The sequence below is a fragment of the Aythya ferina genome, assembly GCF_964211825.1.
Source record: "Aythya ferina genome assembly, chromosome: 3".
NCBI classification, from domain to species: domain Eukaryota; kingdom Metazoa; phylum Chordata; class Aves; order Anseriformes; family Anatidae; genus Aythya; species Aythya ferina.
In genome coordinates, this window is record NC_140298.1 from 12,896,917 (window position 1) to 12,912,195 (window position 15,279).

Sequence of the window (15,279 nt, forward strand, 5' to 3'; positions counted from 1 at the left end):
AGTTAAGCTTGGTTCATGTCTTCAGAGTTCTCTCTGTCCAGGAATATGTTCTCCTGGTGAAAGCTGTGATTTTGGAACATACGTCCCGTAAATTGGGATTTCCCCCATAAATAGGGAATTACATCTGTGGATTGCAATTGTATTTTTATCTGATCTTTTTGCAGTCACTGTTGCTGGTCACTCAGTGTGGTGTTTTGTTTATGAATTTCTGTCTGAATATTTTTCTGGTGACATCTGTTAGACCTTAATCCAAAATTGAGATGTGCTTTCCACCAAGCCATAAGGCAGCAAGAGCGTGGTCTTTCCAGGATGATCTAATACCATTGTCCACATAGACCCAAAGTCACGCTGGCATTTTGTAGCTTTTCCTCTTGTAAATTCATCCTGTTGCTGTTTTCTACTTCTCCACTCCCTTCCCAGGTTTCCAATTCCTGTAGCTGGTATAGCTAATTTTGGGGCTTATGTTGCTATGGTGTCTAAGTCCGGAAAACAAGATACCTTGTGAATTTATAGAGATCTGGCTTTCCAGATCTCCTTTCCTTTCTCTTCAGGGTTTTCTTGTTTATCCTTGATTTTAAGAAAAACTGATTCCATTTTAATAGCAGCATAATGCTGCAGTATATAAATAAGATTTCCTGTGTTTGCTTACCGGTATTTCATCTTATTACCTTGAAAGCAAATGTTCCATGGAAGGTGGTGACATGACAATGGATGAGGCAGCCTGTCACCTGAATCTTACAAGTGAAAAATAAAGATTTGAGAAGTTAATGAATTCCCCGTAAATCATTGGTGGAATATAGAGGAAGTCGAGAAGATTTCACTGTTCTAGTTCTGAGCTTTAAATGCAAGGCTATGTTGCTTTTAAATTCAAATGTATTTTCAAGTAGTTCATTCTGTTAAAAGAAGTGGCAGCTGTTGCAAACAACATTTATGTATGCATGAATTGTACTCCCCAGTGTTTTCCTTGCTTTCAGTGTGGCTGATATTACTGAGGCTGGTTACTTGCATTGAAATTGGTTCTGTGGGTGCTGCAGTAGTCAGGTCAAGTTCTGCCAAGAAGAGGGAAGGACACTACAGTAAAAATAGGAAAATGAAACAGTCAGCTTGTATTATAAATGTGCTTGAGAAAAGCAGTTTCTGATTAGCATATACCAATTTCCTTTTAATCTGTTTAAAAACTGTGCAGATTTTCAGTTTCCCACAATTCCATCAGCATCTTTTATTCAGAGGAATTAAATGACTTTCAGGAGAACGGGGACACTGGCTATGTGCAAAGCGCTGTCAAAGTGGTAGAAAGAACAGACCTGAAACCGTCAAACCCAATGAATCTGTCCTGAGGCTGAGGCATGGCTGGACTCCCTCGATTTGAGATCCTGCAGTTCTGCCCTACCTGGTGTTCTGCTGCTAGATCCTCTGGTAACAAACAGTTTGAGCACATAATGCAGCTTCCCTTCAGCAGCATCCATATTTTCTAACAAAAACAAGTACAGGAGAAATCTGTAGAACGTCTCTGTCATGAGCCTTTGACATATGACAAATTTGATTGAAACCAACTGCTGTGTTTGGGGGGAAAATGTACTTGCATATATTTGGGGATAGACTGATTCTTTGTGCTTTGTGCTTGCAGGAGGATCTTCTCCCACTTCACCATTACTTATTGTGTTAGTTATGAGTAGAGAAAGAATTCTTTTTTCCAGTTAGAAATAATTATTTTTCAGCCAAGTTGACAGTGTTGCTTTGCAGCTGAAGAGGCTTCAGAGAGGGAACAGGGTGCCTGCTGGCTGGCATTTACATGCTCTTCTCTGAACTTCTTGTAGACCACCAGTTCTCTAAATTGTGCTGAGATAATCACGTTTGTAATAGTCACAGAGATTGTGTAAATGATCTAGCAACATCTGATGAAGCATTGAGTCCCTGATTCTCTTCACCACTGTGCTGCTTTAAACTCCCAAGCCTTTCTCCAAGCTCTTGCTGTGACTATACCAAGCACAACAAATATTAAGTGCCTTAGTTAGCACTGGCTTCTAAAGCTGTAAATGCTGAAAGCTCTAGCTCTAATAAAATAAATTGGAAAAGCAGGAGGTTGGGAGGATCTCCTGTTTATTCTGTTTATATTGAGACATTGCATTTTACTCCATTGTCTTAAATTTTCTTTCTTTTTTCTAAAAGTAAGCTTTACTGACAGTGTTTGTCAGGGTGAAAGCCCTTGGATGAGACCTGAGGGGGCTTCTGTTTGTGTAGTTTTGTGCCCTCTCCCTTTACTTGCCATCCTTGGTGGCAGTACGTGCAGGCGGTTTGTCACGCCCAGAGCTCTGTGCTCTTCTTGCTCTTTCCTACCCCACAATTTCCGAAGACATTTTGAAAATGTCATTCCTTTTGAAGTCCCTTCTAATGACAGAGCAAAAACTTGAAATTTTCGTGCAGTGAAAAGGATGCGTTCACCAAGTACAGCCGAATATGTAACACACACCTGAACAGCTCCTATTATTACCGCTGTGATGAAAAGACTTGAAGGCAGACATGACAGGGAAACAATACAAAACACCCTAACTATAACTGGACAAAATGAATGAGGCTGTAATTGTCTTTGATTGCAAAGACTTTTTTTGAGGTAGCATTTGAAATTGAAAGAAGTGAGGGGAAAAAAATAGTCTGGCTGCATGGTTGTTGATTATTTGAAGTGATTGCATTTTGTTTTGTTTTTCTTCTCCTCTCTGGAATTTCACAGAAATATGTATCAAGAAAAAAGGGATTCAAAGAAATTACAAGTATGATTGTCTAATACAAGTTCAGAATATCCTGAATGATATTGAGGAATAGTATTGCCATGATGGAAGTGACCTGTTTAGCTATTTGGTGATTCAACTTCTTAGCTTTTAACCATGTCCGGCCTTTGCTCATTGTACATGAAACGAGGGTGTTTGTGTGTGTTGTCTTTTTTAATGCTTTTGGAGCAGTATTTTGGGAAGAACGCAATTTGCATTGCCAGCCAGCAAAAGCCCAAACTATTTTTATTTTTTTACATAATGTGCTGTGGACAGTTATTTTTTTAATAGCATTTCTACAGCTGGAGAGAATTAAGAACAATATCAGATATAATTTAATAAAAATTCTTCAGTGTAGGTGCTGGCTGGCAGTGGTTTTCAAAAGAGCTTCAGGGTTAATTTGGAGAGGTTGCATAGCTTAGCTTGTGGCCAAAGTATTGGACAGATTCTGAGCTCATCTCAGCTCTTCCATCACCTTTATTACTGCTTTCTGTAGGATGTTCAGACAGAGCAGTTCAGTTAGTATGTCTTGCTTTACCATTTAAAAAGGGATTATTTTTCTTCTTGTGTGCCATGTTGGTTATTTAGGTTGGACAGTCCTTGGAGACTATATCATTTTACTTCCTCTGCAGCTACAATACTTAAGAAGATAAAATATTGATTGCAGTTAGAGATTGGGGTCCCTAACAAAGCATAGTGAATGTATTTAACAGTTCTTCACCCCTTAATTGTAACAGGAGCTGTACTGTAGTTATAACAAGAGTGGTATTACACCCTCTGGAAGTTATCATTTGAACTGGGTATTATTTAAGCTAGATTTCTTTACCGATATTGATTTTTACTCAAGAAATGAAAAAAAGCATGTTTTATAAATGAGTTATACTTTATTTTCTCTGAGTTTATTCTAAAAAAGAAAATGAATGGAGTCAGGCTATAAAATATTTGAGCTCCTTTTAAAATGAAGCAACTAATAATGCTCACTTTAGATACGTGTTCAGATTATTCTTACCTTTTCTGCTCGCTGCTGAGATAAATAAGCAGCTACCTAAAAATCATGTCCTTTTTTTAAATTATACAATCTGCAGGGAGCTTTGCTGATAAGGAGTTAATACAAGGAAATGTAAGACACTGTTTTTCTCCCAACAGAAACTTACGAAGATTTTGAAACAAGAGTCATTGAGGTAAGCATTACCAAATTCTTCAAGGACTTCAAATAGTTACAGCTATTCTATATGGGGCTTGCGCTTATTTGTCTTTGCTAAGTCAATCTTATAGCAATAGGAGTTAGTCTAGTGTTTCGTTTCAACTGCGTGATGTAATCTATTATTCTTTTCACTGGGGACTTCTCTGTTGAGCTAATACAAAGACTGTTTTGAGTAACTCTGAAGTGGCAAATGCCTGCAGATAAAGCTTTAACAGTTCACATGCAACCATAAATGGGAACCTAGTAAAGTGTTAGCAATAGTTCTCAAACAATTATATGTAGCAAATCATGTAGTTCTGCTTTTCAAGATAAATAAATGAAACAAAGCGGGGAGGACTGGGAAGACAAGACTGAGAGCAAGTGAGATGAAGATCCTATTTTGGGTGTCATGAGTAATACAATGCTCATCTGTCCTAAATGTCTTAACCTATGATATTTCTATCTTCTGGGGAAAAACATTCTAACAAAATTTCCCATTCATAGTTTTATATCTACTGCATTAATATGCTTACCTGACGGTTTAGGGATGATGGTTTTTGACAGGGTTAATGCAAATCTTGCTTCCATCCTCATTTCTAGATGGATCCTATTGCATCACCTCACTTAAAAATACCTAACAGCAGAACTTCAGGCTAAAGGTTAAGGTCCTTAACATTGCGTTCCGCCCCCCCCCCAAAAAAAAAAAAAGCTGTTCTGAAGAGCCAAATTATTAATAATGATTTCAACAGAAACGCCACTCAGAATGTGGTCAGAGAAAATGCTTATTAAAAAATTACAAAGGTGGGTTTTCTTTAGAAGAAAAGGTGACCCATTAATAATAGCTTTTAGTGCTGAAATGAAAAGTGTTGGTAATGCAGGTATGTGGACCTTTTTGTTACTTCTCAATGGTAAAGCCATTACTGGAGGATGCAACTCATTCCAAAGCAGACCAGTAACAATTAGTACTGTGCATGCTCAAGCTGTCACAAGGTATTTTATGCCTATCACTTATCTTATTAGTTTCTTTCTCATTTTGAATGCATTAGTTGCTGTGGAAACCACAGAACTAGCAGAAGCTAGAAGGGGGGATCATGACTTCAGAAATAAGCTGATTTCTTGTGATTCATTTGCTACCGGTCGAGAATCAAATGATGCACAGCATCCAGAAAAGGTACCTCTGGAAGTGAGAACAGTATTTGCCCTGTCCTTGCACATTCCCTTCTCTTCTACTTAAGTCCTAATTTTAGTGAGACGTGTTGTAGCAGTGGCCAAGTAATTTCTGTCTCTGTCAGTGTTTTATGCAGCTGAATCTCAAAATCTATTTTTCTTGTCATTGGGTTTTCTTTAGTTTTCTGTAAATATCTAATGTGTTAAAAAGAATTGATATTTTGCTAAAATGGCCAACGTATTAGAAAGCAAAATCCAGCAAGGTGTAGCAAACTTATCACTTCAGCTGGGGGACATCAAATAGATAAGATTTAGCCAAGACTTTCTTGTTAAGTATTAATATTTTTGGTGAAGGAGAAGGGGCTGGGAGCCATTAAGCAAGGTGGCAAGGGTAGCACCATGAAGTGGAATGAATACCAAAGCACTTTTTATCAAAATTTGGATTGTGCTTTTGATATATTGAATTAAACCCTGTTACATGAATACTCTGGGCATAAATCAACCCAGTGGCTTTGTGTTCAATGTAATGGCATAAACTTATTGCTTTAGAACATTCTCATATTGCTTACATACCTACAGATGAAATTGGTTATTAGATTTGTGTCCCTTTCAGGGTTATCATCAGAATCAGATTTGCAATTAATATTTATCTACTTTATTACTGGAAAAAGTATTCATGTCTAGCAGCTGCATTGAAAAGAGATTCCTTTAATTTCTAACCATTATCTGAGAGCCAAAGAACTAACCTGGATCTATGCACATCCTATGATAGGTGCATAGTGAGTCTCTTTGCTTAATATGAATGTTGATACTTTCATCACTGTAAAATAGCGACCGTATAATAAGTTCTTACATGATTTTAAGGGGTAGAGATGACCATTCATCACTTTACTCCTGTCATTATCACAGCTTCACTTATTAAAAAGTTCTGTGCAATATTGCCTGTATTTTTAGCTGGTATTGTGTTGTACATGTGTTCACAGATACAGTGGAATAAATGCCATGCCTGAACTTCTGTTTAGTTTCACTTACAGCACGTCATCTTGTATTCTACTACTGAAGTTGACTAGTGATGCCCTTTGTGGAAGGAACCGTACTTTCTCTGCACACTACCATGTACTGTCACAGACTGATCTCTATTTTAAGAACTAACTTGCTATTTCAGATTAGCTTTGACTTGTTAAAGTCAACAACAGAGTATGTCAAGTGGTACTGGTGTGCACAAGAACAAGATGAAATTAAAGGCATTTGAAAGTTAATTTAATAAGCAATATTTTTTCCATTACTGAGATTACTTAGTTTAAATCTTAAGAGAACATACAGTTCATTCTTAATTCTTAAATGCGCTTACCTACCCACAAGTTTGAAATCAAGATTCTTTTTTCTCAAGTACCTCTGATGTATTCTTACCGAATTTGTCATTGGTGCCTAGAAAAAAGAAATGACAAAATAGTGAGTAGCAAACTTGCACTTAATGTCACGGGTGGTTTGTCACAATAAAAAATGTTGCATGCCTCTATACCATACAGTATATGCCAGTGTGCAGACACCGTCATTCCCCGAAACTGCTTTTAAAAGATGCTACTACTGAAAGTCAGATGGAAAATCAAATGGTTCAGACAACTACCAGCTTTTTAGATCATCTGATGGATCATCTGCTCCATTTACATATCAAGTTCTCATTTAATAATATATTTGAGATTACACTGAAAATCTGAAATGCAAGAAAAATGAATATTTAAGCAAGCATCAGTGAGTTCTTGAATTGCACCGTACACATTTAATGGGTTCTTTATTTTAACATGTAAAATTCCTCAGTAAGGAACTTCTGTCCTCACAAAATGATGGGTTTAGCCCCACTAGATCCTTGCTCATATCTACCAGTTGTTTGAAGACTGAAGGGAGTACAACAATGAATCTTTGCTCCTTTTCCATGTTGGGACACAATTCCCCTTCCCCATACCCTTAAGGAAGGGGGAAAGCGTCAACTCCTATCCCTGCTCCCTGAGTGTAGTAACAAAATAGGTTTCACTCTCCCAAGGCTATCCAGTTCCCAAGGGTCCCAGCTGACAGGGGCTTTGAAACTGGATGAAGAGTTTTACTGTCTCGGGATCTGACATCTAGCTCACTGATTTTGACATTTATTTTTTAATACTTAAGTTAATGTGGAATAAAATTGGCTTTTGGCTTTATTTAGATTGTACTTCTGCTGCAGTTGTTACAGGTAAGTGTTAAAACCCTAATAAGCCCTGCAGGTCTCAGTGTTTTCAGTTAATTAAAAGGGCACATTGGAGAAAAGTGGCTGTTCCTTTGTTACTCTGACATGTCCCAATTGCCTGCCAGTTTGGGTGCTATATTAGGTATTTACTAAAGTTGGCCATTTTGTGTCTGCATAATTATTTACAGTTAAAATACATCAGATTAAACAACAAAATGGGTTGCTATGCGATGTTTCCATGTGCTATAGAAATCTGTTTCACTGCTTTGTTATATCTGAATAACAAAAAAGCATTTCAGAAGCAGGCTGGGGCTGTACTGTTGCAGTGAGGTTGCCACAGATGTGAGAAAGTAGGAGTGTTTTTTCTGCAGAAAAATAAAAGCAGCAGCAAAAATTTCTATATCGAGCAATGAGCCTAAGAAAATTGAGTCCTATAATTTTCTGGTAACAAGTATGAGTTTTGAAATAAACAGGTCCCGTTAGCATTCTTACTTTAAATAGATGGCATATGTGATGCTATTTTTGCATGTCTTTTCCATTATCTTTGTCTTCATGACAATACAGGAGGTTAAAATAATTTGCTTGGAAACTTTGTACTTTGCAGAAGGAAGCTGAAAGTCTATTTGTTCTTTTGCTGTGTCTTGATTTTCAGCAGTTTTCAGGACTTTTATTCCATTTTTGAAGGAATGTCCTATGGAAAAAAAATGCAAAAGCCTAATTTCCTTTGTTACTACTGGTAATATTTATTATTTAATATAATGTAATAACAGTAGTCATTAAAATTTACAGTTCCATTTGATAAATTACATAAGCCATTTTTACTGTAATGGGAAGGCATCATTTCAGGAATCATCCATTGTCAAGTGATTTGTCATTTTCAAAATCAGAATGGTAACATTAATATTAAAGCCTACATGAAAGTTTGTGTTATATGGCAGTGTTTGCGTTGTAGTGTGAAAACTAGAAAACGAAACCTAGTAATCAATAAGGTGTGAAAGCATATAATATGAGGCTAGTGTCCCTTTGAATCTTTCACACATGGGAGCCTTCTGAAGGAGGAGATACAATAATGTTCTTTGCAAAAGATGGGTGTGGGTTTTTTACCCAACACTGAACTTGTCAGCTGCAAAAACTGTCTTCTGATCTCTTATTGTTTTCTCACTCTTTTCTTTTTGTTACCTGTTTCTAATAAAGACCAATTTACTTGAATTATTTTTGTGAAAGCATGGCCCCATTGTACATGGGTCAGTGCAGCCTTCCCAACTTCCCACCATGGAATAATTTCCTTTTTCAGCCAGATGGTTAGGGTATTGTACTGTCCTGTTTACACAAAAGAAATACTCATTAGTGTTTAAATGTTTAATTACTGAAAGGCGTAGACTTGATTAAAAAAAAAAAGTTCAGGTCAGGCAACACATGCATTTTTCATAGGGAAATGGTGCAGAAGGCCACAACATAAATAGGCTGATGCTATCCTTAAAGCAAAAGCTGTTTTCTACACTGGTGCTTTGATTTATGTATAGAGCTTGGTATGATGTTGGTATTATCCTAGTCCTTGAAATCCAAAATCACTTTATGATTCTATTTTAGTTCAGGATTCTCCATCTCTTACATTGTAGGTAAAACTGTATATGGACTTCTTTCCCTTGGGTATTTGTCTGTGGGTTTTGATAGGTTTTTTAATTATTTGCCAGAGGTGGGGGTGTCTGGAGTGGTGGTTTTTGCTTTTTTATACTTTCAGATAGTGTAGAAAGAATGAAAGAATGTGAGACAAAAGAGATGCTTTTAACACTGGCATAATAAAAATAAATAGTTCTTCCTAACATAGAATCAATCAAAATAAATTGCATTGAGTTGATTATTAAGTGGATATTCTCAGAAGCGTGTGGATGATATTTCTCAGGAATCAAGTTAGTGATGAACTCTACAGAAGCCTTTGACAAGGAGTAGTTTTTGTCTTATAATTAATAATTTGTCTTATAATCAATAATTAAATATAATCAATATAGTGTGCAGTAAGTGAAACCATGTTCTAGGCTCTTGCCTGAATCTTGTCTTTTTTTCTTCCATATTGTCTCCAGCTTCATAGACTATATTCTTAGTTAAATTGACTTGAGATTGGGTATGCTTCACAAAGTTTGTATCATAATATTGGTAGTTTGTAACTGAGTACTGATGTAGCAAGAATTCATGCAAAACCTGTAATTTCATAAAGCTGGCATTTTCTCTCAAGCGAGTTAGGTTGTTTGTTCTTCCCTCTTCTCCAGCTGCATTCAGGCATGCTTCTGATTGCCCAAGACCTGTTTGGAGGAAGCATTTACCTCAACTGTTGCATGGCACTTTGGAGAAGCAGAACTGAAGGGAACAGTCAGAAAAATTCCCTTTTCTGAGCAGGGTCTGCACAACTCACATCTGGTGTGGGTTGCCCTTCCCATGTACAAAGTAGGGATAGGTGCGCCTAACTGAAAAAGGTTAGCAGCAGCTGAATGGCTGGAGGTTCATTTTCTTGCAATTAAATGTACCTAAATTTAGCCATTCTGAATCCAACCCTTTGCAAATACTGATGGGGGCAGTGGGGGGAGGCTGGTTGTGTGGAGAATGACTGTTCTGGGACTGTACAGGAATGGGGATGCTGGAAACCACTAGGCTTTCTGTACCAAACCACAGAGAATTATCATGCTTTAGGAACAGGAGCTTTATTTTGGAATGAGGAAAGCAGGGGTGAAGTCAGAAAAATAAAGATTTGTTGGGCCAAAATGATGTCAAGGACCTTGTCTTCAGTATTTCTAAATGGCTTGTTAAAAAGGTACACAGAACTGTAGAGAGGTGTCTGTAGGGAATGTGAAGGCATCAAAGACTTCTAACTTCTTAACCGTATTGCTCTGTAGTCATGCGTTCTGCATCCACTATATGAAATGAATTCTCTAGCTGCAGCAGGGGATCGTAAGCAGAATGTAAGACCAGTTTCAGTTTCCCATGAAGCAGCAAGAAACCCTTCCATATGTGTTTGCTTTAGGAGCATGGAATTATTCTCGGTAGTCTTACCACTTGTGACAAAGAGAACATTCTTTAAGGCACAATCAAAAGCCTTTGTTTCTTTTTATAAGTCATTGGAAATTGTTTTCTAGCTATTGTTTTTGCAAAGGGCATAATAAAAAGGGCTTATGAAAGGAAATGCTGCATGAAATTACAGTGTCTAAGATCTGTTGTTTGACATCCTTGACTAAAAAATTATATGGTATATGTGATACTCTGAGTAATAATTTACTTGAAATGAGACGTTGGCTGAAATATACTTTTGGGGTATTAGAGCTCTAGACTTTGCTTTTAGAGCTGCAGGCAAGTTTCCTGCTCCCTGGATGATACCAAGTGTCTTTTGACTGATAATGAAAATTTCCAGACAATTTCTAAGATAGCACCTGAAGCAAGCAGTTAGAGGAAAGAATGAGAGGTCAGAGGGGAGAGTCTAGAATTTGTTACTGATGTTCCTGGATTTCTCAGAGTTTTGGCCTGTCTTTAAAGTAACATTTTGGGATGGCACTTTCAAGTGGCTTTGATTAAACAATTAAATCTTACTCTTACCTGTCAGCCTGGATGAATGAAATCATTGGCATTTGGAACATTCAGAAGCTTTTGAGCGAGTTATAATTCAGCATTATTATGAATCATCCTCTGAAAAGGAAGCAAAGCCGTTTCAGGTGTAGCATGGCTGTGAGCATGTGTTATTGTGCGTTTAATCCAAAGGATCCATACTCATGTGAGCTGTTGAACAAAGCCACATTTAGACACACAGCATGACAGTAGGGCATTTGAGTTACGTTGTCTTCTGAGTGAGTTAGAAAAGACAGTTTTATGCATCTGACAGGGGAAAACTATCAGCTCAAACCTGGTTTTGTCTGTAGTTTCTCTGTAAATTGGGCTCATTGCTAATTTGGATGAGAGCTGTGCCTGGGGTTTATTCCAGAGCTGTGGTGAGTCAGCTTGTGTGAAAAACCGTTCAGATATCTGGACAAACTTTCATCTGCTTTACCAAGTGAAGGGTACAGGAGTCCAGATTATGTCTGTGTTGTGGTTCCTCCACTTGTGTGCTTGGAGCAGGGATACCCAGTGAGCAGGATGGATGGCTCTAATCTTCCTGTCTCTCAGAGTCTATAGCTACTGAATCAAAGTCTTGATTCAGAGAGGTAAGTACTTTATTTGTTCTGCTAATGGCTACGATGGAGAGGTCAGAGTACTGACTGTTCGGTGATGTGGTAAAAGGCTTGTCTGTCTGCCCACCCACAAAGAAGGGCAGAGAGACAATAGCAGGTAGCAGGATCCAGGACCATCACAGGAGAAACAATTTGCTCGGAGGCAGGAAGGGGAACCAAAATCACACTCAGAAGAAAGGACTCCCTCACCAACTCCCCTTGGTGCTGTCTTGGGGTAGCCTCAGAGTGACTAGATCGAGGGCACTTTGGTACCTGCACCTAGAGCAGAACTTTCCTTGAAGAGGGAGATCCTGGGGTTTGGCTACCAGATCAGGGAGTCCTGGTCCTGTGTCTTTGTGTGCTCCTGTTCGTCCCTAGGGATGACAGCACATAGTGGCTGGCTTCTGGAGGGACCAGGGAAGTCTTAGCCAACTGATGGAGTGTGATGTGTCTGTGAGCAAGGCGGTCTGTACCAGCTGCTGGACTGGTGCTGCAGGCCCATGGGGCTTGTATATTCACGTCCCAGCAGCTGGGGAGACCTGTGATATTTATTTCTCTCTAATGGCCTTTACTTCATCTTGATAAGCTGGAGAGGAACAGTGTTGGGCTACCACTGCTGTTTGTGTTTGTTCATTGTGTTGGTCTGTGTGGCTCACCAGGTATATATGTGTGTAAGTTCTGTAGGTGTATATGTTTGTGTCCTCTGGGAGTGCATTCCCAGCTTTCTGTAAGGGTGCATGGATGGAGGCATCATCCTCTAAGGGCGTGTGGTCAAGGATCTTTCTAATGCAAAAAGAGGATAGTGAAGGAGAAGCCATAAACAAGAACAGAGACACTGCCTGCCCTATCGGTTGTCTGTGAGGTTTGTAGTGAGCACCAAACCTTGTCAGACACAAGTTGCTAAGGATATGTGGGAATGTTTATTGACAAGAAACAAACCTCATCAGTCCCTCTAATTGGTGGGCTATCAAGAAAGCAGGCAAACCAGGACTTTCAGCTAAGGAAATGCAAATGTGAGGGTCCAGGGTGTTGGAGAGATGTGACTGGAACTAAAGTCCAGGCATGGGGTCAGGTAAGCTGAGGTAATGCCAGCAAGTTTCTGATATTTGAGGGGACTCACACATATGGAGTGCCTGTGAGCACGGGGTAGAGGGGGGCATGCCATTAGAATAATAGAGTAGAATCATAGAATATCCTGAGTGTGAAGGGAACCCACAAAGATCAAGTCCAACTCCTGGCTCCACACAGGACCACACAAAAATCAAGCCCTATGCATTGTCCAAGAGCTTCTTGAGCTCTGGCAGTCTCAGTGCTGTGACCACTGCCCTGGGCAGCCTGTCCTAGCGCCCGATCACCCTCTGGGTGCAGAACATTTCCCCAACACCCAGCCTGACCCTCCCCTGTCCCAGCTCCATGCTGTTCCCTCGGGTCCTGTCGCTGTCCCCAGGGAGCAGAGCTCAGCTCCTGCCCCTCCGCTCCCCTCGTGAGGGAGCTGCAGGCCGCCATGAGGCCTCCCCTCAGCCAGCTCTGCTCTGGGCTGAGCACACCAAAGCACCTCAGCTGCTCCTTGTACATCTTGCCCTCCAGACTCTTCACCATCTCTGTACTTTGGACTCTCTCTAATAGATTTATGTCCTTCTTATGTTGTGGCAACCAAACTGAAGAGGAGGAAGAGGACTTGGCTGTCCTATACTTAATTTTTTGTGAGTCCTATATGTAGTCCGTATCCCTGGCTAGTCAGGGTTTCAGAAGCTGTGCCCAAAGTGGTGGTGTCCACTCCTGGCATCCCTAACGCTGCTGCTTGTTGGACCTGGGACTATGGCAGCCTCACCTCTGTTGGGCTGTGGGATTCATCTCTCCCTAACACTTACATCAAACATCAGTACGGACTGATAAATTCGCAAACTGTTCCTTGAGGAGGTCACATGTTAGTAATCTTAGCAGAAGACATGCTCATTTGCCTTCTGAAGCACATCCCTTGCCATTGCCCACCATATGCACACTTCTAGGGAAAACGTTTCACACCCTCATCACTTGTCAGCGATACTAGTTCTGCCCTCCAAATAGCTTGTGCATTTTCTGCATGGTTTTTTTTTTTTTTTTTTTTTGGTACTGTAGCTTTTAGTTACAACTGTGACAAGTTCTGTCACTGTGTTAGGTATCTGCTTTGCCCTTTGTGATTTTCACAGAGGAGAGAATGATATGGATGTGATCTAACAAACACAGACTTGATTTTTGTTTATAAGATGCACCGCTTCATTACTTCGTTGTTTGTTTGTTTGTTTTTTTAATTCTTTTGGCTAAGTGGCTTCTCAGGCCTTTTAGCTGTGTCCCTGAGCATCTCTAGGATAACTTGCATGGAAATGTTTTTCTTTCAGTACCCTGCCTTCATTTTACTTTGTCTCACCTTGTATTGGACCAGAGAACCTTATGCAGTGAGGGATCAACCTGTGCAGGTGCTCTCCTCTGCATCACAACAGCAAGAGAGTAGCAGTGTGAGGCGTGTGGCTTTGCAGAAAGGAAGGCTTTCAGAGGGTGGTCAGCTTGGCCTGTCAGTCATTTCTTGTTTTCACAAGAACATAACATGGAGGGAAGAGCCTGGGGTTTTTACCTGCATCTAGCACAGTGCAATGAGCTGCCATGTGCTTAAAATCACGGTTACCCATAGCAGCCTCTTTGGCTGTAGCCTCCTCCATGCTTTTAACTCCACATTTGAAACTGTTGCTTGTCATTCCTCCTCTTAGCAAACATTTGAGGTGCTTTCGTTCCGTATTTCAGAGCCACTGTTCTCTCAGTTCTAGAAAGTGAGCTGAATCTGCATTATTAGCACAGAATAACAGGGACAGTCAATTTGAGATGCACTGTGATTAAGGTTGAGCATGTATCTGTTTTTGAATTTAAAGAATTAGCTTTAAATCCAGCTTAAATTGCAATCTAGTAAATAAGGGTAATTGTGTCTTAGTTTCAGTCACTTTTTGGAGGTCATGCTGTTTCAAAAGTGGCAAGCTGTTCATTGTGTATTAATTAATTCCAGTGCTGCTTAATGATATGCTTTCAGCTGCATTGCTTTAACTGCAGAACGGAAGGGGAGCACTTCTGAACACACTCCAGCAGAGAGAGCATCGCTCGCTTTGATGGAAGGAGGCACGAGGGTGCAGCAGGGAGAATCTAAGGACACTGTTATTCCAGCAACCATGGCTGCCTGGGCACATTATCAAGCTTGGAAAGCCTTTACAGCGTTTCAAGAGAGATGCAATAGTACTGATTGTGATGGGTGACTGAATGCATTTTCCTTCAAAGCTGCTCAGAAACAGCTGACAAGTGCAGTTTTAGGAAGGCTACTGGAGAAGCTTATTGCATGGGTTTTTCCTGCCACCTTCTGGATAGGGAGAAGAATAATTTTGAGTAGATAACCAAAATCATGTCTTCTTTTTTTTTTTTTTTTTTTTTTGGACAATATGTATGTCAACTTATTATTTGTAAAGTCTGTATTGAGATTGGCAATGGAAGACAAAAGTATGAAGAGCAAAAGGAGACATCTCTCTATGCTTCTGGAGAGAGGATGACCCTGCTTCAATTCCTTTTTTCATAATTATTTTGCATTTTCTGTAAATAACCTATTTCCATAGGTACTTTCGTCATGGAAGGGTTGTATTTTAGCTTGTCTTTGTAAGTAGTAAGATTGCAGAAAGAATAATAGCTTGGAATAAGCAGCTAATAAAGCTGATCATTCTTTGAAGCGCTCTCTAAGATATA

General features: G+C 39.5%; 1 protein-coding gene across 5 annotated transcripts in view; it reads left to right on the forward strand.

Moving 5' to 3' along the window:
• The window catches only part of MRPS5 (mitochondrial ribosomal protein S5), a 44,327-nt gene that overhangs the window by 16,512 nt on the left and 12,536 nt on the right, over positions 1-15,279 (forward strand). For all 5 annotated transcript variants that reach the window (XM_084515511.1, XM_084515509.1, XM_084515508.1 and 2 more), the window contains exon 5: positions 3,912-3,946. In XM_084515511.1, the coding sequence (XP_084371637.1) occupies positions 3,912-3,946 (35 nt within the window). The remainder of the gene's footprint in view (positions 1-3,911; positions 3,947-15,279) is intronic.